Source organism: Citrus clementina, unplaced genomic scaffold (assembly GCF_000493195.1).
Source record: "Citrus clementina cultivar Clemenules unplaced genomic scaffold, Citrus_clementina_v1.0 scaffold_3, whole genome shotgun sequence".
In the NCBI taxonomy this organism is placed as follows: Eukaryota; Viridiplantae; Streptophyta; class Magnoliopsida; order Sapindales; family Rutaceae; genus Citrus; species Citrus x clementina.
Genome location: NW_006262339.1, coordinates 45,894,260 through 45,917,157, shown reverse-complemented (window position 1 = coordinate 45,917,157; position 22,898 = coordinate 45,894,260). Strand labels below are relative to the sequence as shown.

The 22,898-nt window shown below is 36.2% G+C and overlaps 4 protein-coding genes and 1 pseudogene across 5 annotated transcripts; 4 read left to right on the top strand and 1 right to left on the bottom strand.

Annotated features, from left to right (window-relative positions):
• Positions 1–613: 613 nt before the first annotated feature.
• Positions 614–2,858, bottom strand: LOC18050248 (60S ribosomal protein L18-2). The gene is made up of 5 exons (XM_006444322.2): positions 2,734–2,858; positions 2,521–2,610; positions 2,303–2,431; positions 1,776–1,958; positions 614–1,066 (listed from the first exon to the last, which is right to left on the bottom strand). Exons 1-5 carry the CDS (start codon positions 2,734–2,736, stop codon positions 908–910), a joined length of 564 nt encoding a protein of 187 aa, XP_006444385.1. The 5' UTR covers positions 2,737–2,858; the 3' UTR covers positions 614–907.
• Positions 2,859–4,600: 1,742 nt separating this feature from the next.
• On the top strand, positions 4,601–10,458 carry LOC18050247 (exocyst complex component SEC15B). 2 transcript variants are annotated; one of them, XR_002906402.1, is made up of 3 exons: positions 4,601–7,417; positions 8,615–8,681; positions 10,067–10,458. XR_002906402.1 is itself a non-coding variant. In XM_006444321.2 (2 exons), exon 1 carries the CDS (start codon positions 4,974–4,976, stop codon positions 7,386–7,388), a length of 2,415 nt encoding a protein of 804 aa, XP_006444384.2. In that variant the 5' UTR covers positions 4,601–4,973; the 3' UTR covers positions 7,389–7,417; positions 8,615–8,853. The 2 variants fall into 2 exon arrangements, 1 of the variants encoding a protein (XP_006444384.2); XM_006444321.2 differs by lacking the exon at positions 10,067–10,458 and having other exon boundaries at positions 8,615–8,853.
• LOC18050246 lies at positions 7,701–10,936 on the top strand (annotated as a pseudogene).
• Positions 10,937–12,005: 1,069 nt separating this feature from the next.
• Positions 12,006–12,672, top strand: LOC18050245 (uncharacterized protein At5g01610). The gene has a single exon (XM_006444319.2). The coding sequence runs from the start codon at positions 12,044–12,046 to the stop codon at positions 12,548–12,550; it is 507 nt and encodes a 168-aa protein (XP_006444382.1). The 5' UTR covers positions 12,006–12,043; the 3' UTR covers positions 12,551–12,672.
• Positions 12,673–18,042: 5,370 nt separating this feature from the next.
• LOC18050070 lies at positions 18,043–19,003 on the top strand. Its single transcript, XM_006444317.2, has one exon. It carries the CDS (start codon positions 18,309–18,311, stop codon positions 18,828–18,830), a length of 522 nt encoding a protein of 173 aa, XP_006444380.1. The 5' UTR covers positions 18,043–18,308; the 3' UTR covers positions 18,831–19,003.
• The last annotated feature ends 3,895 nt before the right edge of the window (positions 19,004–22,898 follow it).

Below are 22,898 nucleotides of genomic sequence, written 5' to 3'. Positions count from 1 at the left end.
TCACCATACGAGACAATTGGACAGGAATGTCATAATGAGAATATGATCCACATTTCACCATGTGAGACAAGGCTTAATTTTCTGTTCTTGTAGAAACCGGGAGCAAACAGCTCCATGAACTGGGTTTTCAGATCGAAGTACCCAATCGTGGGGGATCTGGATGCTACGTTTATCGGACCAGGTAGCTTCAAGAAAGATGCACCCGAATCCCGATTTGCCGCAAGTTGTGCTGTCATTTTCTCAACCAAGAAAAGCCAGACGAAACCAGTGCACGCATCTACTACGTCATCAGAAATTTCTAACCGCGTTGGCCCGTCTCTCCTATAATTCCAATCCGGATCTCGCCGTTTATGAATTGCATTTTCAAACATAAAAAGAGCTAAGTAGCAAATCTGCATATAAATATATTGTCCAAAAAGTCTGCTTACAAATATAGCATGCATTATGAGACAACATGCCATATCCAATGAATGTACCCTAAAAATTGAATTTAATGGAAATGGCAGGCTTCTTCAATTAGAAGATTGAAATGAAACTCATTCTGCAGGATTGGACAATCATTTATAAAAGCCATTTTTACGACAAATGTGGCAGTATTTAGCACAAAGCAACATCCACAACAAAACTAAAACCAGTTCTCATGGTTCATTTTAATTCAACTAGGCATGCATGTATGTGTGTAGAACTTGGGCAACTTTTAAATGAGGCATCCTGTCTTCACTTCTAAACATCAAGCCCCGAAGGACATCCAAGATCTGTCTCAAACAAAAAAAAAATCCAAAAATCCAAATATAACTTGCTAAGATATTGTCCCAAGAGATTTAAAATAGCAAGGAGAAAAAAAGAAAACACAACATTTGCATAAGGTGGTCGGCTGCTCTGTATCCTTATGAATGAGTTCTGCATCTCAAACCCTGAAGCCTCTGCTGTTCCTTTTTCCTCTAGCCCTCTCAAATTTTCTTCCCTTAGATCGCACATAGGGTTTGGTGTGGCTGTGTGGTACACCAGGAGCAGGTCCAAAGTGCTTGACAGCCTCACGAGCATTCTTCGGACCTCTCAGGAGAACCTGAATTTGGCCATAAAATTCACCTTATTAAGATTATTAATCCATAACTTTAAACAATTATACAGCAATCTAAATTTTCCCAACTAATTTGTGTACCAAAGCAAATGATGTTGCATTCAAAGTATGGCATCAGGAGAACTCCTAAAAAAATTAATCACTGTTACCAGAATTGGAGTTGTGAAGATATACCAACAATATATATAAACACACGCACACACACACAGAGAATAAAGGGATTCATATGATTAGAATAAAACATCTACAGAAGAAAATGTTACATAATAGCTTATGCTGCTAAATCTTTAAAGAGGGAATAGTTTTCTAAAACCACAGATATAATAACTATAAACTGAGTAAAATAATTACTGCAGTCCCTTTTTACTTGTAAACAATTAATGCTCAACAACCTAAACCTCTATTGCAATCTAAGTCCCAATCTGTACCCACAAGTTTCAAAATTTCACAGAAAAATAAAATCCAAATAAAACAGGTAGAAAGTACACTATAATATTTTTACTGACATAAAATAAACATTCCAAAACTAGATGGTGCAACTTCACTATTGAGAACAAAACAGCCCAAGTTAACCTGACTGTTCCAATTAAATCATAGAATAATAATATAATAAGCTAAGCTCAAAAGTAGGCAGCGTGCATGCTAAATTATGAAATCAAACTACAATAGAAAAGAATCTGAGTCAAATGCATACCGTGTTCTGACCCAAAGGAGCACGAAGAGCCAGTTGGTCAAATGTCAAGCATTCTCCCCCTGCCTTCTCAATTCTTGCCCTTGCTGTCTCTGTGAACCTCAGTGCAGTAACCTTGAGTGCAGGAACTTCATACACACGAATATCATCAGTGACTGTTCCAACAACCACAGCAATCTTGTCCTCCTGGAGAATCAAACCAAGAAACAGTTAGTACTCGACTTCAACCAAAGCTCCTACAGAATGGTTGATACAGGCATAGATAAAAGCAAATATAAATAATAAACTTTCATTATTTTTCATCTTTTTAGAAACGCACAACACAAATAAGTTCAACTAGCAATCCATATAATAATACAGCTACATAAATCATTCGGAACAACTTTGACAGATCCTAACAAATAACCAAAGGCATTGATGTTTTCAATCCTGCATTTATATGAACTAATACAAGAAGCTAAGTAAGACTTTAACACATTTTGAATTAATGTAACATTATTATCCAAAAGAAAATAAATAGAGACACGGACCTTGCCCTTCATGAATTTAGTCAAACGAGAGAGAGACATAGGAGGCTTGTTGACTTTGCTCATGAAGAGCCTCTTCAATATCACCTTATCGAAATTGCTATCAGTCCTCCTCACGAGAAATCGGTACAGCTGGTCATAATGGATCAATCAGGCGTAAATCTAATGAAATACATGACATAATCAAATACAAAATTCAAATAAACATGGACAAGAGTTACCTTGACGAGAAGCTTGAGATAGATATCGTTCGATTTCGGGGCAGTCCTCTTGGACTTCTTGCTCTTACCACCGGCTATCAAATCGATACCCTTCCAAAACCAAAAGCACGAAAATTAAATTATTATTTTTTTATAGAACGAAAATTAACTAGTTAAACAGATATAAGTGAATTGTTCATAGGTTAGGGTTTGAAAGGAAGGACTATAATGCACCATTGTTGTTGTTGCTGCTGCTGCTCCCTGCGACTGCTTCCCTAAACAGCAAATGCTATTCAAAGGAGACTAGGGTTTAGTGTTCGCGTTTTATTTTCTAGACGAAGGTTGTGAATGGTAAGTACACTGTAGTGCTGAGGTCCATCGCTTTTGACGATTCGTCATCCTGAACGGTACACGTTGGCTTTTGTTAATTGATCTGGACCGTTAAATGGTTAACTAGGTCGATGGAAATTAGCGCTTTAACGACGTCGTTTCCGCATTAGAAATTATATTTTGTGAAATTAAGAGGGAAATCTCGTTATACACTGTAATTGAGTTAACAATCATGTATACTTTTGCTCAAATCGCACGATGCTACGACTGATGTAAATATGCACATTGACCGTATAGGCGTATATAATAAAAATGAAGCAAACCATCATGTGAAAATATAGTGGTAATATAAATAACAAAAATGAGAATTTATAACGATATTAACGGTGTGTGAAAAGCATTACTACAACCCATTATTTGTTTTTTTTTCTATTTTCATGGTTCTCTCTTTTTAAAATGGACATGTGACTCCTATAATAATAATAATAATAATAACAATAATTGTGTGTATATTAGTATCTTACAGCAGAAGGCCCGGGCATAACAGAATGTACCGAACCATTCCCTTCCATCAATCAAAAAGTTTCACAGATATCATCAATCATCAAGAAATTGTTAGAAACAAATGCTCTCTCTCCTGTTAATATATTTACGGGATAGGAGGTAGCCCATGCTTATTTTACACAAAATCTCAGCCCTTTAATACTAATCAATCAAATGGTTGAAATTAGTGGTGAAGTGGATTTCTTCTTTAAAAAAAAAAAAAAAATTTGGCCTCACGAAATATTATATATTCGTTCTATTATCCTTTTCTCTCTTATTTTAACATATTTTAATATATTTTTATTTCTCTATTTTCTACATATTCTTCTCTATCAACAAAGGGAGAAAAAAATAATTACAGTGTTATATCATATATTAAAGAGTAAGAAAGAATTAAAAGTACACAAAAGAAAAAAGTGTTGTTCACATTATATAAGGCGAAGAAAAGCTCCGTTATACTCTATAATTTTCTTTTTATTTCTTCTAAAAAACTTACCCATATGGAAAAGTTTGCTGTCGTGTCCATCTATTTGTGGAGTGATAGCTCCATTATCTAATTCTTATTATCAACAATGAAGAAAAAGAAAAATCAAGTTAATGCAAAGTGTTGTATGGCTACATTAACAGAGCTGAATCATCTCTTGGAACTTGAAATTGGAACATTAGGTCGTCGGTGTTTTTTTTTTTTTCCTTATAATTTATTGCCATTGAAGAAATCATGGAGGAAGAAGGTAATCACGCCGTAAAGAGAGAAAAAGATAATAAAAGGAATTAACAATATTTAATGGGACCCAAATTTTATTATCTTTTATTTTAAAAGAAATTCATATTATTATTATTTTCAATTATTCGATTGATTATGATTTAATAACCCAAAATTTATGCAAAATAGATCCTATTCTTCTCTGTATTTGTGCGCATTACTGTATTAGTATATTATGAAAGACGTCCAAAAACTCATATTGACGACTTACGAAAATTATATATCTTTGTTTTATAATTACAAGCCATCATATATCTTTTAGTTGACCTAATTGTACACACGAGTTAGGTTTATATGTTTTCTTCTTTATACTGTACATGCAATTATTGAAGAAAGGGGTTGATAGGAATGTTTATTAATTACCTTCTACTTTTTGTTTTGTTGAAGTGGAAAAAATGATTGTTACTTGCCAACGAACCCCCAATTGGAAAAAAAAAAAAAAAAAAAAAAGAGAAAAGAAAAATACCCGCAATTATTTTCAGACAGCGACTAAATTTCACGCTTTGTATGATTCATGCTGATACTGTGATACAGTCTCCGCCTTGGTTAATCACCAAATCAACGTCGGACATCATTCCGGCTTGACCGCCGTCGAATTAATTAAGAGGTAATAGGAGGTCAAACAAGTCACCAAATTACCGAACGACTCATACCTCACCTACAAAATTCCACAATCAACCTACATAATATCCCAACATTAAGTGGGCATTTTCGTCGAAGCACAAAATAAATACTTATAGCCTCCCAAGTCCCCGCCTTTCCCCTATCTCTCGGCAATAACTCCTCTTCATTCTTTCCAAGTACACCCTCCGTTTCTTTTCGCCACTTGTTCAAAAGGATGCAGCTGTCAGCAAGGACCCGCCGCAAGGTGGTTCCTGCCACTGCAAACGGCGGAGACTCCGCCGATAAACTCGATCAGCTACTCCTGTCTTCCGCCATAGGCAACGGCGAAGACTTGGGCCCGTTCGTACGGAAAGCCTTCGCATCGGGGAAGCCGGAGACACTCCTTCAACACCTACGCCAGTTCTCCCGATCCAAAGAATCTGAAATCGAGGAAGTCTGCAAAGCTCACTACCAGGACTTCATCCTAGCCGTTGATGATCTTCGATCTCTCCTCTCAGACGTCGATTCGCTCAAATCTGCTCTCTCCGATTCCAACTCCAAGCTCCAGTCCGTTGCCGGTCCACTGCTCGCTTCACTCGATTCTTACGTGGAAGCGCAAACTATTTCAAAAAACATTGACTTAGCGTTGAAATCAATCGTGTCTTGTGTCAAATTGATGGAGCTGTGTTCCAGAGCAAATCATCATCTTTCGAATAACAATTTTTACATGGCTTTGAAGTGTACGGATGCACTGGAAAGTGAGTTTTCAGATAAAGCGCCGTCGTCTACTTTGAAGCGAATGTTAGAGAAGAAAACTCCATCGATTAGATCATACATCGAAAGAAAAGTAAACAAGGAGTTCGGTGATTGGCTAGTTGAGATCCGTGTAGTGAGTCGAAATTTAGGCCAATTAGCGATAGGCCAAGCTTCTTCGGCTCGGCAACGGGAAGAGGACTTACGAATCAAGCAGAGGCAAGCCGAAGAACAAAGCCGTCTCAGTTTGCGTGACTGCGTTTACGCCTTGCAGGAGGAAGATGATGATGAGAACGGGCTTAGTAACGGCGTCGAAAGTGATAGTAACGGTGGTGCTGGTCTGTTAGGGTTTGATTTGACGCCGCTTTATAGAGCTTATCATATTCACCAAACATTAGGTCTTGAGGATCGATTTAAGCAGTATTATTTCGAAAACAGGAAGCTTCAATTGACGTCTGATTTTCAGGTATCTTCAATGACTCCGTTTCTAGAATCTCATCAAACATTTTTTGCCCAAATTGCGGGCTTTTTCATTGTTGAAGATCGAATTTTGAGGACTGGTGGTGGTTTGATATCTAAAATTGAAGTTGAGAATCTGTGGGATGCTGCTGTTAGTAAAATGTGTTCAGTATTAGAGGATCAGTTTTCTAGGATGCAAACTGCTAATCACTTGTTGTTGATTAAGGACTATGTGAGTTTGTTAGGTGTTACATTGCGGAGGTATGGGTATCCCATAGATGCTTTGCTTGATGTTTTGAGCAAACATAGGGACAAATATCATGAATTGCTGTTGTCAGATTGTCGTAAACAGATTACTGAAGCACTTGCTGCTGATAAGTTTGAGCAGATGCTCATGAAGAAGGAGTATGAGTATTCGATGAATGTGCTTTCATTTCAGATTCAGACGTCCGATATTGTACCTGCATTTCCTTACGTTGCACCATTTTCTTCTACAGTGCCTGATTGCTGTAGGATTGTTCGGTCATTTATTGAGGATTCAGTGAGCTTTATGTCATACGGTGGGCATCTGGAGTTCTTTGATGTTGTGAAAAAGTATTTGGATAGGCTTTTGGGCGAGGTTTTGGATGAGGCTTTGTTGAAGCTTATCAATTCATCTGTCCATGGGGTTTCTCAGGCAATGCAGGTGGCTGCTAATATGGCCGTTTTAGAGCGTGCTTGTGATTTTTTCTTCCGTCATGCTGCACAGCTTTCGGGTATTCCATTGAGAATGGCAGAGAGAAGTAGGAGGCAATTTCCTCTAACCAAAGCCCGTGATGCTGCAGAGGAAATGCTATCTGGGTTGCTTAAGAATAAGGTTGATGGTTTCATGTCATTGATAGAGAATGTGAACTGGATGGCTGATGAGCCCTTACAGAATGGGAATGAATATGTGAATGAGGTGATAATATATTTGGAGACCCTGGTTTCTACTGCTCAACAGATTTTGCCTGCTCAGGTTCTTAGAAGGGTTTTGCAAGATGTCCTTTCTCACATATCAGAGACAATTGTAGGCGCTGTATATGGGGATTCTGTGAAGAGGTTTAATATCAATGCTATTATGGGAATTGATGTAGATATTCGGCTTTTGGAGTCATTTGCTGATAATTTGGCTCCCCTATTCACAGATGGGGATGCTAATCAGTTGAAGACAGCGCTTGCTGAGTCAAGACAGTTGGTGAATTTGCTGTTGAGCAATCATCCTGAGAATTTTCTGAATCCAGTGATTAGGGAAAGGAGTTACAATGCTTTGGACCACAGGAAAGTAGTGACAATTTCAGAGAAGTTAAGAGATCCTTCAGATCGGCTTTTTGGAACTTTTGGAAGCAGGGGAGCCAAACAGAATCCAAAAAAGAAATCACTGGATGCTTTGATAAAAAGACTAAGGGATGTGAGCTAAGTCAGGGGCAGCTAAAACGTAGGATCCTGGTATTTTTTTTCCTTGCCCCTGTTGATTGTGATTGCATATTTGTTAGAGGTCCATTGCTGACTTTATTTGGCTGTGGACCACTCCTGCCTACTGTTCTCATTTGATTGTATTGATAGCTGTGGAAATTTTTGTTTGTAAAATTCTCATACGTAGGCATTGGTTGTTGTACTCTTAATTCTTTCAAGCTACATTAGTGAATTTGCTGCTTCTTCTTTCTTTGACTTTTCTGGATACATCTAATGGGTAATTCTTCAGCCCTTATCTGATTCTCTTTGTATTGGGATGGTTCCTCAGGAACAGGGTTCTTGCATTCCTTTACTGGTTCATGTTTCACCTTTCATGAACAAACCACCTCAACAAACCTGTAGTTTGCTTTTTTAACCAGTATATTGTTCCATTCTTTTGACTTTGGTGTGTTGCAAACTTTTGATTACAAATGGATTTGAAAATAACACATACTTATTTACTAGACCGCACTTTCAAATGATGCATATTTTTCTGGGAAGAGATAAAGATGCTGCATCTAGACTGAGTGGGAGTTTAAAGAAGAAATGTATACTTAATATTATTATTGGAATAGAATCCTCTTATGAGATGAGAAAATCAAGGACAAACCTAGATCGGATGGCAAGACAACAATTCCTACATAAAGACATATGATACAACTTTAAAAATGGGGTAATTAATAGAGAGAGTGCTGTTTAAATAGGAAACCATTTGTTCTGTGAGAGGTTTAAGATGTTAATAGGAGAGAAATAATGCAGAACTGTCAGAACATCTTTGATATAGCTGCATGCTCATAGTTAAAAAGTACACGTTAATTTATGGACAGCAAAAACAACTGATTTGTATATGGAAACATAGCTGGCAGAATTGTTTCCAAATTCCTTTTCCTACAGTGAGGGGAGATGATAATGTTGCCCCTCAATAATGTGGTGGGCTTTATTGTCTCATGATTGGCTGACGAGAATTAAGCACGAGGAAAAAGCTTTCTATTTGTTTTTGTGCTTGTTTCTATTTTCACAGCAAAGGATGTGTTTGTTTAATCTTCAAGAACTAATTCCTGTATCTCTTCAAAGGTGTGCAGTGCTTAATTACTTTCTGATTCCTGAGTCTAGTCCGTTTCTGTTCATCAATTTGTCAATATGTGCGTGTGTATTGTTTCTAATTTCTATCATGCCCTCATATTCATGCAGGCACCAAAGGGGATGGGATCGATACTCAGGAGAGGGAGAGGGAGAGACGGCAGAAGAACATCATTGGGTAAGTATTGGGATTTGATAAATTGTCGGTCTTAGTTTTTGAACTGTCTTGAAATCAACGGTTGTCTGAATTCAACACAAGTCCAACTTGTGCTATGCTCGTCCTAATCTGATGTAAGTAGTTCAAATTGATGAAATTAGTGAAACAAAGCAGAAATCAAAAAGTTCAAAAATTAAAAGTATTTTTTACGGTTTGATTCTATTCCAGCGGGCTATCCAGAGGTGAGTGGAGCAGGTAGGATATACGTTAAAGAGATTGTAGGAGTGGTTGGTTGGTCCCAATGGTTATGTCATATTTGTTGTCAATGATTGTTACAGCAGTTTCGTTGCAGAAAGAGTGTCCTTTCTATCGGCTTTTTGGGCATTAAAAGAAATATTTTGCCTCGATTTGAAGTTTTTACAATTTTTGCAAAGGAAATGTTGATTCTGGGCGAAGCCAATTATAAGGAAAAGAGCAAATTGGACGCTGGTAGAGTTTGGTTTCACATATTTTTGTAAACCAGTATCGTCAATATGCATCTTTCAGGAAAACCAAAAATATCTGGAAGATGAAGTCATTGCTAAAGCTAGAATAAATGATACTTCTTTTGTCCCTATTATGTGTTTAGTAACTAAAAGTCTGAAACAGTTAAAAGAATTAAAACTAAATCCAAAATCACTCGGGGAAGCCCAAGAAGGCATTGCTTTGTCACGTAGTGTCGAGATAGTGTACTGGCATGAGTGATCTCACGGTGTTTGACCGTGGAAATTTATGAAAATAATCATAAAATTTTTCAGTTTTTAAAATTTGACCCTTAAGTATTTTTAATCATTACTAATTAAATGTTGTTTTTTTGGATCAAATTATCCTTATTACTTTCAATATATTTATAAATAATGTTTATAAATAATGTCTGTCATTGTTTATAAATTTGTTGAAAGTAATAAGGATTATTTAGTCTAAAAAATTAATATTTAACTAATTATGACAAGAAAAAACTGAAAAGGATTAAATTTAAAATAAAAAATTAAAAAATTTTATGATTATTTTTGTAAATTTTCCATTTACCCGTGTGGACGAAAATTTCGGCCGATATTTTTTTAGTGGGATAGGATGAGCAAATTCCGTTTTCTCCCCGAGGTGACAAAGTCAAATAAGTCCGTTTATGTCTTCGATTCCAAGACGAATTTGTCTACCTCGGACGATCTGTTTTATCAGAGATTTGACACGTGTTGTCTGGTGGGGAGGTATCATGTCGCCCTCCCGCTTACAACAGTGCATGCGTCAGCACGAAACGTTGCCACCTCCCAGTCCCACTTCCGCCGCATTTCACTTCTTTTCTGTTTTTCTGATTATTAGATTAGAATTTGGGGACTGAAAAATAATTTTACTTTGATCATTTGCAGATTTAGAGTGCGTTCATGCATGGAAACTAATTTGGGCCATCCGTGTAATCATTCCATAATTGGTGGTCTTCTGCACAGTTGGCTAGCAGCCGCCACGTGGAACCATCTTTACTTTACAAGTAGCCAAAAAGATGAACACCTGCTCCAATATGTAGACACATCACTGCCACCGTGACCCAGAAACAATTATCAGCTTCTCTGTCTATGCACTTAAAACTCTGTACTTTAATGAGAATTGTGACAAAATGGGCACCATCAAGATCAACAGGTATAAACGCATACTAAAATTATTAACTTTCAAGGTTCCGCAATACCAACATCCATCTTTTTAACTCAGAGAAACAGTAAAAACAAAATGGGTTCGTTAGCCGTCGTCATTTTGAACATCTGCTGGCTGCACATTCAACATCACCAGAATCACCAGCCCATTTGCTTCAGCCGACAGTGAGCCGTCTGCATACGACGTTCTTCAGGAATACGACTTCCCAGTTGGCATTCTTCCAAAAGGAGTAACCCGCTATGCACTCAACGCAGAAACAGGCGAATTAATTTTCGGTACATATGAACAACAGTTGCAGCTTCACCATTGAATCTTACGAGCTCAAGTATGAGTCCACCATCTCAGGGGTTACATCAAAAGACAAACTCACGAATTTGAAGGGTGCTAGCGTCAAGGTCCTGATTCTTTGGCTTAACATCGTGGAAGTCATCCATTAAGGCTGTGACCTTGCACTCTTTGTGGGAATCGATTGTGCTGTTTTCCCGATTGATAACTTTGATCAGTATCCTCAATGTGGCTGTGGATTTGATTGTAACTAGTTAAATGGTCTTTTAATTTATTTCTGCCGAATAATAATAATGTGTGACTAAGAGTGTTTTCATCTTAATTGCAGAAAAGTTTCATGTGAGTTGGATGTCGCTTTTTGTTAGAAATTTTTTAGGGTGGAAAAGCATAAATTAATTTGTGGGTTTTACAGCCATGAAAATGGGCATTGGTTTTCTTGGGACGTTTAATGAATGAAATAATTTGATAATGGAATCAATTCGATCGAAAATTTTGAGGGGAGGTGGGTTGCATTTCTAGATAAATTGTAATTACCTAAAAGAAAAAGAAAAAGAAATATCTCTAATCTGCATGATCGTTTTTAAAATGAACCTTGGTGGCTGATTGCTGATGCATCAAAACATTCGTCCTTTTTTTTTTCTTCTCTAAATCCTTTGATTTTGTATTACATACAAAATACACACACACACAAAAAAAAAGTACTTGCCTTTTTCATGATCCTAACACACTTAAAGAAAACAAGAAGATTTTTTTTTTTTTTTTTTTTTTGGTTTTCTGAAATAGCATGGGTGGTATAATTTAATAGAATGGGCAAAGGAGAGATGACAGTAAGGTGGAACACATGTTCCATTTAACATTTTCTTGCACTAAATATCATGAAAAAGGGCAAGTAGTGTCATTTACTACATTGGTGGTAATTTATGTAAAATTACATGAATCACTTATTTTAAGGTCCAAAATTTAGTTCTCCCCATATACTAGTGTAAATAAAAGTTTAATCTTTCGTGTTCATTTATAGAAATTAAATATTTTGAAGGAAAATATTATTGAGTTATAAAATTTTGATAAAAAAGATTAATATATATTTAATAAAATTAAATTATTTTATGACTGCTATGGTAATTAATTTTTTTTGTACTTTTGTCAAATATTTTGTAGTTGTTTTTTCAAAGGCTAAAAACAGCGACACAGAATTGTTCACATTAATTGAAGCGACTTGCTTATTAGTTATGACAACAGTCTGGAGAACGAAATTGTCTTTTTGGAAAAAGGGTAGGAATACTACGTGTAAAGATCCTGTCCGTAAATTCTATCTACCCATTCATTGATCCAACAACCAACCTCAGCACAAACCCCGTTGTGGCCCCTGGGGTTTTAAAAGCAAACAAAATATATGTACCAAACCAGACCGCATGCGACCAGTATCCTCAACGTCAATGGGGTTTCTCTGCATAATTTTCCTCTTGCTGGTCTCGTCCGGCGCCCGCGGCGACAATTCGGAAACCGCATACGAAGTTCTTCAAGAATACGACTTCCCGATCGGCCTCCTCCCAAAAAGCGTCTTGGGCTACACAATTGACCGTACCACGGGTAAGTTTTCGGTATACTTGGAAGACACCTGTAGTTTCTCAATCGAATCATATGACCTCAAGTACAAGCCCACGATTACGGGCGTTATAACCAAAGGCAAGATTTCTGATTTAAGTGGGATCAGTGTGAAAGTGCTTATTCTTTGGCTGAACATTGTGGAAGTGACTCGTCAGGGTGATGAGCTGATGCTCTCTGTTGGAATCGCTTCTGCTGATTTTCCTGTCAGCAGCTTTGCCGAGCGTCCGACTTGTGGGTGTGGCTTTGACTGTTTCACTGCCACCGCCAATAACCTCCGCTTTACTCCTAATGTACTGTCGTCGATTTCTTAAATCTTAATTATATCATTATCTACGCATCTAATTTCTTAATCTGCTTCCGATTGTAGTTTCTTTAGTTTTTTTTTTTTTTAATTTGGATCCAATAAAAGCTTGTTTTGTTGTATTGCTGAGTCTGACTATGAGCCAAACCAATTTTTACAACTTGTATTGAAACTATCAACCTTTTTTCTTTTCATTTGTGGATGCGGTAGAAATTTATTGGATGGATACACGGAACACATGGTTCCATTATTTAAGATTTTCTGTCTCTCTCTCTCTCTTAACGTATTTTGTTAAAAATAAGGAATTATTTATTTTTATTTACTGTCTTTCATTTCTACCGGGCCATAGTCCAAGTTACTCTTGTATCGTGATGCATCTATCTCCATTTAATTTTAAAGAAGAAAGCAGAAAACAATCGAAATCATTTTATAATAGTACATCATGGGGTATTATTTGGGTATATTTACCTCACCCACCCACACCCACACATTTAATTCTAGGATCAGAAGAAATGAGAGCGCCGCAATCTTACTCGCTCCCTCCTCCCTCAACATACTTGGAGATTGAGTGAGTTATACTACCGCGTTACATGTACAGGCCTAGTGACCTTTCTCAAAATGCCATGTAAAGAGAGCCATTAGTGTCACTTCGTAGTTTATGCATCCATAATTATAACTCCCAGCTGTTCGTCTCTACACCTAGCAAGTATTTTCATTCCAACTATATTTACAGAACTGTGCATTCATCACAGAGGATCGACATATAGATACGTTGCAATATCAGTTAAACCACTATGATCACATTGGAGATTATGAGGGGACAAAAAATGCTCTGGAGCTTCAACTAGGATATCTCTTTTATCAACATATATATAATAATGTGCCCTAAATACCTTAAAGTTTCGTTTTCAGCATGCTCCTATAATCCTGCCTCATCAATGCTGGATTATTTTGCAGTTTTTAGGCAGCAGATCCGAACCAAAAACTGAACGATTCTCCATAAAATAGACCGAATATAAACCAAATTTCAGAATCGAACCAAACAGAATTGAGGATATTTCGCTTCGGTTCGAAAATTTCAGTTACTGAATTTGGATATTGTACCAATTTGCAAGACGCTTTTTTTATTTATTTATTTAAATATGAATGTAAAAACTCCAGGACGAAACAAAAATAGAAACAACACGGGAATGCAACAGGAAATAAATTAAGTGAGAGAAGAAAAGTTAGAAACTCCATTTTGGGCTTCAAAGAAAGTAGGGAACTGAGCTTTTTGGTCGTTGGGCCGGACCTTCACGTTCCCGGAATAGTGTTTGAACTCAACTTCGGGTTGACACGGCAAGTCTCCCACTCTATCTACAACTGCTTCTGTTGTTTGATGAATTACTCTGCTTCCAGAAGCCATGGCAGAAACTAGCAGCATACAAAGTATGAAATGAAAGTAGACAGTTGCTCGTATTTCCCATTGAAGCTATTGCGCCTCAAATTCAATCACACAATTCAAAAAACTTTTTCTTTTAATTTACTGTAATCTGTGTGTATAGAGAAAGTGAGTGCATGATTTTTACAGTTTTCCCAATCAAATATCAATTACAAATTACAAATTACAAAAATCAAACCAACCAGTGCGTGATCAAATCAAAACAAACAGATCATAATATAACAAAAATCAAATCAAACTCGTATGCCTCAAATTAAAAACAAAACAGATCAACTCATTTTTTTATTTACAAAAATTAAATTAATCAAAGAATAAACGAAGTGAAATTAAATTGAACTAGTTGCTGCTAACGGTGAGTCGGCGAGTGAAACTGAACTCAACTCAGGCTGCTCACCTTCACCGGCACGAGAGCAACGACGGAGAGAGGCTGCAACAGCTGGCGAGATGAACGGTGGCTGACGGTGAGAGTGAGACCGTGAGTGATGAGTCCGTGACCGTGAGAGGCTGACCGTGCGTGAGGGATGAGTACGTGAGAGGCTGACCGTCAGAGGCCGCGGGAGAGAGAGATTGCTGTGCATGAAGCTTTGTGAGAGATGGCCGTTTGCTCCCATGCCGATCTAGGGTTGGATTTAGGAATTCAAATTAATTTTTAAATTTACACTTTTAAGTTAAATAATTTTTTATTTAATTGAACCGAACCGAGCAGAACCAATCGACTCGCTTGTTTTTAAAGGTTGTTCGCTTATTTTCAAATTTCGAGTTTTACTCTCTGAACCGAACCAAAAAAATTTTGGTTCGATTTGAGAAAACCAAAGTGTCCAACTTGTGGGTGCGGCTTGGATTGCGACAGTCGTTGTGTCACTGTCACTGCGGCACTGCCAATGCCAAGGGAAACTCGAAATTAATAAATCCTTGAGTAATTTCTCTGCTTGAGATTGTAGTTTTAGAATTTAGACTGCTACTTGTTTTTGGATCGAAAAAAAAGAAGTTGCATAAGAATCAAACACGTAACTTAGGTATTGCCTTGCTTGAGCAGTACTTCTTCCTATAATCTTCCATATCAACAAAGTCAATGACAAAAGCCGGTGCTTTTGTTTTTTTGGGGACAAAACAAAAGCCAGTACTACTATATTAAAGGCGATGAAGACTCATTTTGTCTCCCGCACCCCATATTAGATTCATGGATCCAGCTACGGTACCACCATTGTACTGTACCACCAGCTAAGGTTGGTACCGATCAGAAGCTCGTGTGACGTCGGTCATCTCTATGACATCCTTATCGCCGTAAAACATTCAGAAAGCTGTCGATAAGCCGTGAAAAGTCACAGAATCCCCGCTTCAATTCGCCGCTGTTTCTCCAGTTTCCGGTGACGCCACCACTTGGGTTTTATTCTCCACAGTTTCCTCTGTCTTTTCTAACCAACCACAGCCATCGGAAGAGCCGATTTGCCGTTGATCGACCGTTGAAGGATTCACGGGTTTGGGAGAAATGAACTTAATATTTTTAAAGCAAAGTTCAAATAAGAATAAGTAAAAGGGCTTCATGAAATTTTACACAGAAAAGACAAAAGCGATGTCATGGTGCCACTGTTGCACGATAGGCGAGTCCTAGATTCATACCCTACATATCAAATTTGATCTGCGTTGATGTGACTGTGAATGAATTTTTTTAGTATGTGTGTGGCTACTATACACATATAATCACTCATCACAATCGTATATGTTTAATCAGGACGAGATTGACTAACATGAAATTTTAATTAAGATGACTTATGTAACGTGCATTAATCTTAATTGGGCTCGTACTGATAGAAATTTAAGTCTCGGCTCTAATATTGGGACTCTAATTTTCCCTCCTCATTATATATAATTAGGTTGCAATAGGTTTTTTTTTTTTTTCATAAATGAAGGTAATATATGTCCTCTAATATTTATGGGGTTTATATATCTTAACTTGAGAACAAACAAAAATCATGCGCCATAAAAAAATTTATATAGGTTAACCTCAATAGATTTTTATTTGTTAAATATCTGTAGATTTGTGATAATAATATACTAGTACTAAAAAATATTCAAGGATGAAATAAGTAAAGTTTCCTATTGGTACTGGGTAGCGATGGCAATAGAGTGGGATGAAAGTGATGAGACATACCCCATTTCCTACCCCCATTAAAAATTTCACCTTCATTTCTCATCTCATTCTCCAATAAATTTAGTGAGGTGAGAATGAGAATCCTCATGTGGAGAATGATTTCTCCATCTCTACCTTATTTTTTATTTACTTATTTTATAATAGGTAGAAATACATGAATACAATAAATTAAAAAATTAGATACTTAAATAAAATCATCATCGTATTATAAAGTATTTATATTATTTGAAAAGATCTCCAAAAAATTGAAATAATATATTGAAATGATATCAAAACTGAAAAATATTTGAAGAGAACAACACCTTAAGTGAGAAAATAAAACATAACAGTGTTTTAGGTTAAATAATAATTATTTTGTAAGGTTTTCTTTTAGTTATATCCTACTTATATTATTTAAAAATAAAAAGAAAATTTATTAACCAACATTGAAATTGATAAAATAAAAATTTAGAAAAATTATATATAATGGGGTTACGTTAGGAGTGATGTGGAGAATGCAAAACCAAACTCTACTCCATTGAGAATTTGATAATTATTTTTCTTCCATTCCTCATCTTATTTTCTAAAAATTATTCAAAATCCACCCCCATTTTTTGTGAGGTTCCAAATCCGTGGAGAATTTTGTCATTCCTAGTACTAGGTAGGGGTGGGTTAAAAATCAACACCATAAAAAAATCCAATTAATCTAATAATTAGGTCCAATTTTTAGAAATTAACCAATCAGTTTGTACAAAAAAAAAAAAAATACAAACTACAAAGGAATTAATGGTTTAATATTGAAAAACCAAGCGAACCAACAATGGACAAAAATATATCGGTTTAGTTGAATTCATAATAGATCCAACTAACCCGACCCTATGCTACCCTCATACAAGTAGAATCACGATAAACTAATAGCATTGAGACCATAAAAAATTTATTAATTTAGTGAATATTAATAGAATGATAAACTAATAATTAATAATTCATTAATTTATAAAGATAATATCAAGTTCATAATAAGAGTTTTTATGATGTATAAAGGTATTATAATTTGAGAATGTAGTGATCCTATTAAGTTGTGTGATATGATTTTATTTGATCTTGATTGAGTGAATTAATCACTTGATAATCTTTTGACTAGATTGCATGATTGGTTCACGATTATATAGTAACTCACGAGGAAAAACTTTTTAGATGTAATATATTCAGTTGATCTCTATGTCTCTTATTTCTCTTGATATAGGACATAAAATACAATAGTAGTCTCACATCTGAAAGTTGTGAAGAAAGCAATATCAATTAATGAAATTCATAAGATATTATGCTCGTACAACAAAAAAAAACCATAATTATATCATATATAGTTAGATTTAAATTGGTTATTTAGTAATTTATATATTAATTGGGTTCTAAATAAAAATAATTTTTTTAAATATTTACTATATATAATATATTTATGAAACTATTAATTATTATATATAATAAAAATGATTAATTTATCAAATATTAATTTAATAATTATTTAATTATAATTATCATTTTATCAACTATTAATTTAGCAATAGGATCCCCTAAGTTACAGTTAACGTAACTTGAAGCTGCTTTTGTCTTTTCTGAATTGTTGCTGTAAAATATCTTGGCGACCCTTTTACTTTATATTATTTATAATTTATAAAAAAATATTGTGAAACTTTCTGTATTGTAACATTTCGTTGAACCCCTTGCACTCTGTTTTATTATAGTTTACTCGTGATTAAATCAACATCCATCTACCCAAGCAACTTTGAACTTTTCAAAAGCTTTCAATACTACCCCTGACCTGACTGATTTCGCTTGTCTTTTATATTGATTAAATCACCGCCACGTGCTCTCTCTCTCTCTCTCTCTCTCTCTCTCTCTGTGTCCACTTAAGCAATGAGCACCAAGTGGGACGCGAACAGCCAATAGCAATTAAAACACAGCAACGACGTCGTGTAATTGGAATAAATGAAAATTACGTACGCCATTTGCTTGACTGCCTTTCATCATCTACTGCAAACAAATCATTCATCATCATCGTATCTGAATTCTGAACTGTTTCCTTCCAAAATTTCCCCCAGAAAAATATAGAAAGAAAACTCCTCCACCCCCGCCGCCCCCCCGCCAAAAAAAAAACAAAAGAAAAAGAAAAAGGCAAAAACAAGAGATCGTACCATGATGTCGCTGACACCCATTTCCACTCTCCTCCTCTCCCTGCTCTTCATCTTCCTCCACCAATCTGCCGTCGCCACGTCATCGCTATCCGCAAATTCGGACCAACTATCAGCCTACGACATCCTCCAGTCGTACAACTTCCCAGCGGGTCTCCTCCCAAAGGGCATCACGCAGTACGATATAGACAGAGAGACCGGCCAGTTCCACGCTTACTTGGACGGCACGTGCAGTTTCTCCCTCGAAGGATCGTACCAGCTCAAATACAAATCCAAGATCAGCGGCTACATATCCGAAAACAAACTCACGAGCTTGACCGGGGTCAGCGTCAAAGTGTTGTTCTTGTGGCTCAACATTGTGGAGGTTACTAGGAACGGAGATGATATTGATTTTTCTGTTGGGATTGCTTCGGCGTCGTTTGCAATTGATAATTTTTACGAGTGTCCTCAGTGTGGATGTGGATTGGATTGCGTTAGCGGACAAGTAAGCAAGCTTAGAGTTAAATCTCTCGTTTCTTCCATCTAGGCTTGAATTTTCTGTGGTCGATTGTGTTTTTCTTGCGATGATTGCAAATCGGCACATGTAGTTTTTCTTTTAATGACAAAAAAATTGAAAATGTTGAACTTTATACAGTCAAAATTGGGATCGGTTCTATATGTATTCTATCTGTGTAATCTTTTACTTGCCTTGGATTACAGTCATGGTTTTAAATCAATTTATTAAAAATATAATAATAATGATAAATGAATGAATGAATAATGACGTTTGTGATTATAGGTTTTAGGAAAGCAAAATTTTGTATTTTGGTGGCTGTAGGGGATGGGTTATAATGAAAGCGTTTTTAGCGATAATTAATGAAAATGTGCAAAAGAGCCCATAGTTTTCTTTGGCCCTGCTATTCAATTGCAATCTTGTTCTGAGAAAAAGTTGTCTAGTTGGTAAATTGCCTTAGAGTAATTTCATAGGAATTTTACAAAAGGAGGTATACCATCAACATCAGTTTAAGTCAATTACATGTATGAACCAATTCCTTTGTGGCTTGAATAAAAAGCCCAATGCCACCTGTAATTTGTAATTAATGGAGATGTTTTTTAGAGTTCTTACAGTTTGGAGATTATATGGTCCAAAGGCTTATTCTAGTTTCAGACACCCTGCACATGCACCCTAGGATGTGGTAGAAATCTAGAATTCAATTTCGTACATCTGGACTTGCGCTTGGTGAATCTTACTGTTGTAGGGAAGCTCAGAGCGTGTATGCTGTTTGAATTTGTCCGTATGGTCACCATTCAAGTTTAAGAGAGCAGGATGAGATGATGTGGTTGAAGGTCGTTGACTATCCTCAAAGGCTACAGACCCCCAACCATGTTTCGTTGTCATTGTCAATTGTCTTCACTAAGTTCAATGTGGCGAGATAGAGATGGTCTTATTGTGACTCAATAGAATTTGGTCTATGATGTTGATACCACTATCCATGAGTCTTGAGGGAGGCCTTGTAGACTTCATACTGAAAAGTGCAACCCTCTTAGGTTATATACTTAAGTATCAACATAGAGTTCTGCAAAATGTCATATTGTGGCTGTACAGATATGGTCTACGTTCCATTGTGTTTTTCAATTGGGGGTTAGGGGGATGGGGAAGGGGCGCAGAGCTATTTGTTGAAATAATGTACTCTTCTAGATTTAAGATGTCAAGTTAACAAGGTTTTATCATTGGAAGGATTGTTTGAGCTACTTTATAGAAAGGTAGGAAGGTTTTTAAGTTTCTCTAGAATAAGTAAACCTAGCCAGAACTTGACCCTGGATGACGTTTGTCGGAAGGAGACAGTTAATTAACCTTACATGGGTTTCTTATATACATATGCCAAGAAACAACCAACATTTGTGCTTGCTTACACATTTTAATGTGAAAAGATGTTAAATCAGAGGAATCATGCCTTACAACCAATAACCTTATTCTGGAAAGAGATCTGGTGATGATATGAGGCCCAGAATAAGCGGCTGATATGTTGTTCATGGTTTTGGTAAATAGTTCTTTCTCATGGGATTGATTACATGATTTAGATGGTTATTACCACTTATGTTATAATCTGACTATATTACCACTTATGTTATAATCTGACTATGTTGTCAGTTCCCCTCCGTTCCCTTTCTTCAGTGATGGAATATACACCACCTGTGCCTGCTCCATGGTGATAATTTACCAATTATCATCAGAGTTTTGCTGCTTTCTTATTGGACTTGAAATGTGGTTGTCCTACTGCAAACCTTAAGTTCTGTGCAATAGCTACCCTCGGATGACTTATATACGACTACTACAAATAATTAGGGATGGCAATGGGGAGGGGAGGGGAGGGGACCGATCTCCCCGTACCCATCCCGATATTTTGCGTATGTCCCCATCCCCGTCAGAATTACTTGAGAGAATCCCCATCCCCTCCCCGAATAATAACAGGGGATCTCCGAGGATCCCCGATTCCCGAATAACTAATACATTTTTTTTTCGATTTTGAGTTAATCATATTAAAATAAAAAATTCAAATAAAAGTAAAGTTCGAAATATATCTTACATTAATATTTATTACAAAAGTCACATACATTAAATTAGTAAGTAACGCAATATGCAAGGGATACAAACTTCTTTTACAAACTATCATGAACAAATTAATAGTCTAATACAAAATTGTTACAAATAAAATCGAATTTAGATTCAAAATTAACTTTTTCAATGGTGGCGTGGGCACTTTATAAATGTGGACTATTCCCTTTACAACACAATAGTTAAATCGGAGCAAATCAAAAGCAAATATTAGATTATATTAGATTAGATATTAAAATTGTAATTTGCTGTGGGCAATTATGACATCTAAAATTAAATAAAAAATAGATTTAAGTTTAAAATATTTAAAGAATATTAAAATTAAAAAAAAATTTGGCTAATAGAATCTACTCGGTCTTTTTAATGTCCTAAATAAAAATTTAGAACTTTAATTAGCTAATTAGGCCTAAAAGTTTAATAATATAAATATTTTGATATTTTTTCATTTTTACCAATATTTATAATTTTATAATTTATTTACTAGTAATTTTAAAAAATTAAAATAAAATTAAAATTTAAAATGGGGAAATGGGTAGGGGATGGGGATTCCACCTCATCCCCGTTTCCTCCCCGAATAAAAAATTGGGTAAAAAAATTTTCCCGTCCCCTCTCCGAATAAGGAATTGGGTATGAAATTATCCATATACCCTCCCCGAATGAAAAAAATCCCCGAAGGTACCCGTCCCCGTGGGGATTCTTGCCATCCCTACAAATAATGTATATTTCCTTTAGGCTTTTTGGATGTATTTTAACCACCGATTTGGTGATTCTTAGGACCTCCAACTGGATAACAAACTTTTGTTTATGATTGGAGGACCGATACCATTTATGACAAAATTCAAAGAGGCTATCAGATTCTCTCAGAATCAATCAATCTAAGATGCCTTAAAATTGCTATTGTTCACCGTTCTTTAACTTGCTTTATACTTTTGAAGATGTTAATTTGGCCAGGTCATTGTAACACCACAAATCCGCCATAATAATTATATATACTATTTTCTAATCATGTTATTCTGGCTTTCCTTGTTCTCATTATTTTATTTTGTCCCAGCAACAATTGAAAGCCCCAAACCTAAATTTTAGGAGAGAATGATAATCTACCTCTATATATTGCAATGAGGGAGTCATAGGTTTGCTATCTTCATGGTTACTCTTTCTTGAAAGCTACAGGCTGGCCTGTGTTGGCCATTCTGTTGGGTGGAGTGACTGCGACTCTGATTCTGATCGACATATCCAGCAGATATCCTAAATTCAGCTGTCTTTGCATATCTTATAGCTACGGCAGGCAAAATTTAAGGATTAAAGCTCAAATATTATCTGGTTGGTTCTGTTGCTCTAGAGAGTTCTGAGTCGCTTTTGGTTGAGAATCATAGTCGACAATGTAGGATCACCGCATCTTTGCTGTGGACATAAATCAGTTAAGAGAAAAGTCCTCTGGGTTTTCAAGATAATTCCCTATTTGTGATTTTGGTGGACACAGAATGACAGAATCCTGTAGAGATAAACGTCCCTTTAGCTCAGACTGTCACTCTTCTTTTTAGTACAGCACGTCTGGTGACCAGCCTTCCACTTATTCATTTTTGTTATGTTCTGAACTTAAAAAATCTCCTGGCTTGAAATGTTAACCGTTCATCAATCCCGGGGTTGCCAAACCAGGACGTCCTCTGTTGGTCCAACCAATTAAGCCTCAAGTTATTGGTTTCTGGAATTGCTTAACAAGACAAAAACTCAGCCAAGCAAAGTGGCATCTGTCATTTCAGAATCAAGTCGTCGGTCGTCTGGCTTGCATTACGAAGCAACCTAGCTTGTAGTATGTATGAAGCAAGCAACTAAAGTCTAAAAGAAACCGATTTTTTTCTTTGTAGCTCCTGTTGCAAGTCAGTAAACCACAAGTGCCGGGTCAACTCAGCGTCGCTTACTTTGTCTTGACATCGACTCAAACACATGCGTGCATCAGAAACTTCTTTCTACCACAATGAGTTCTGTTGATAGTTGACT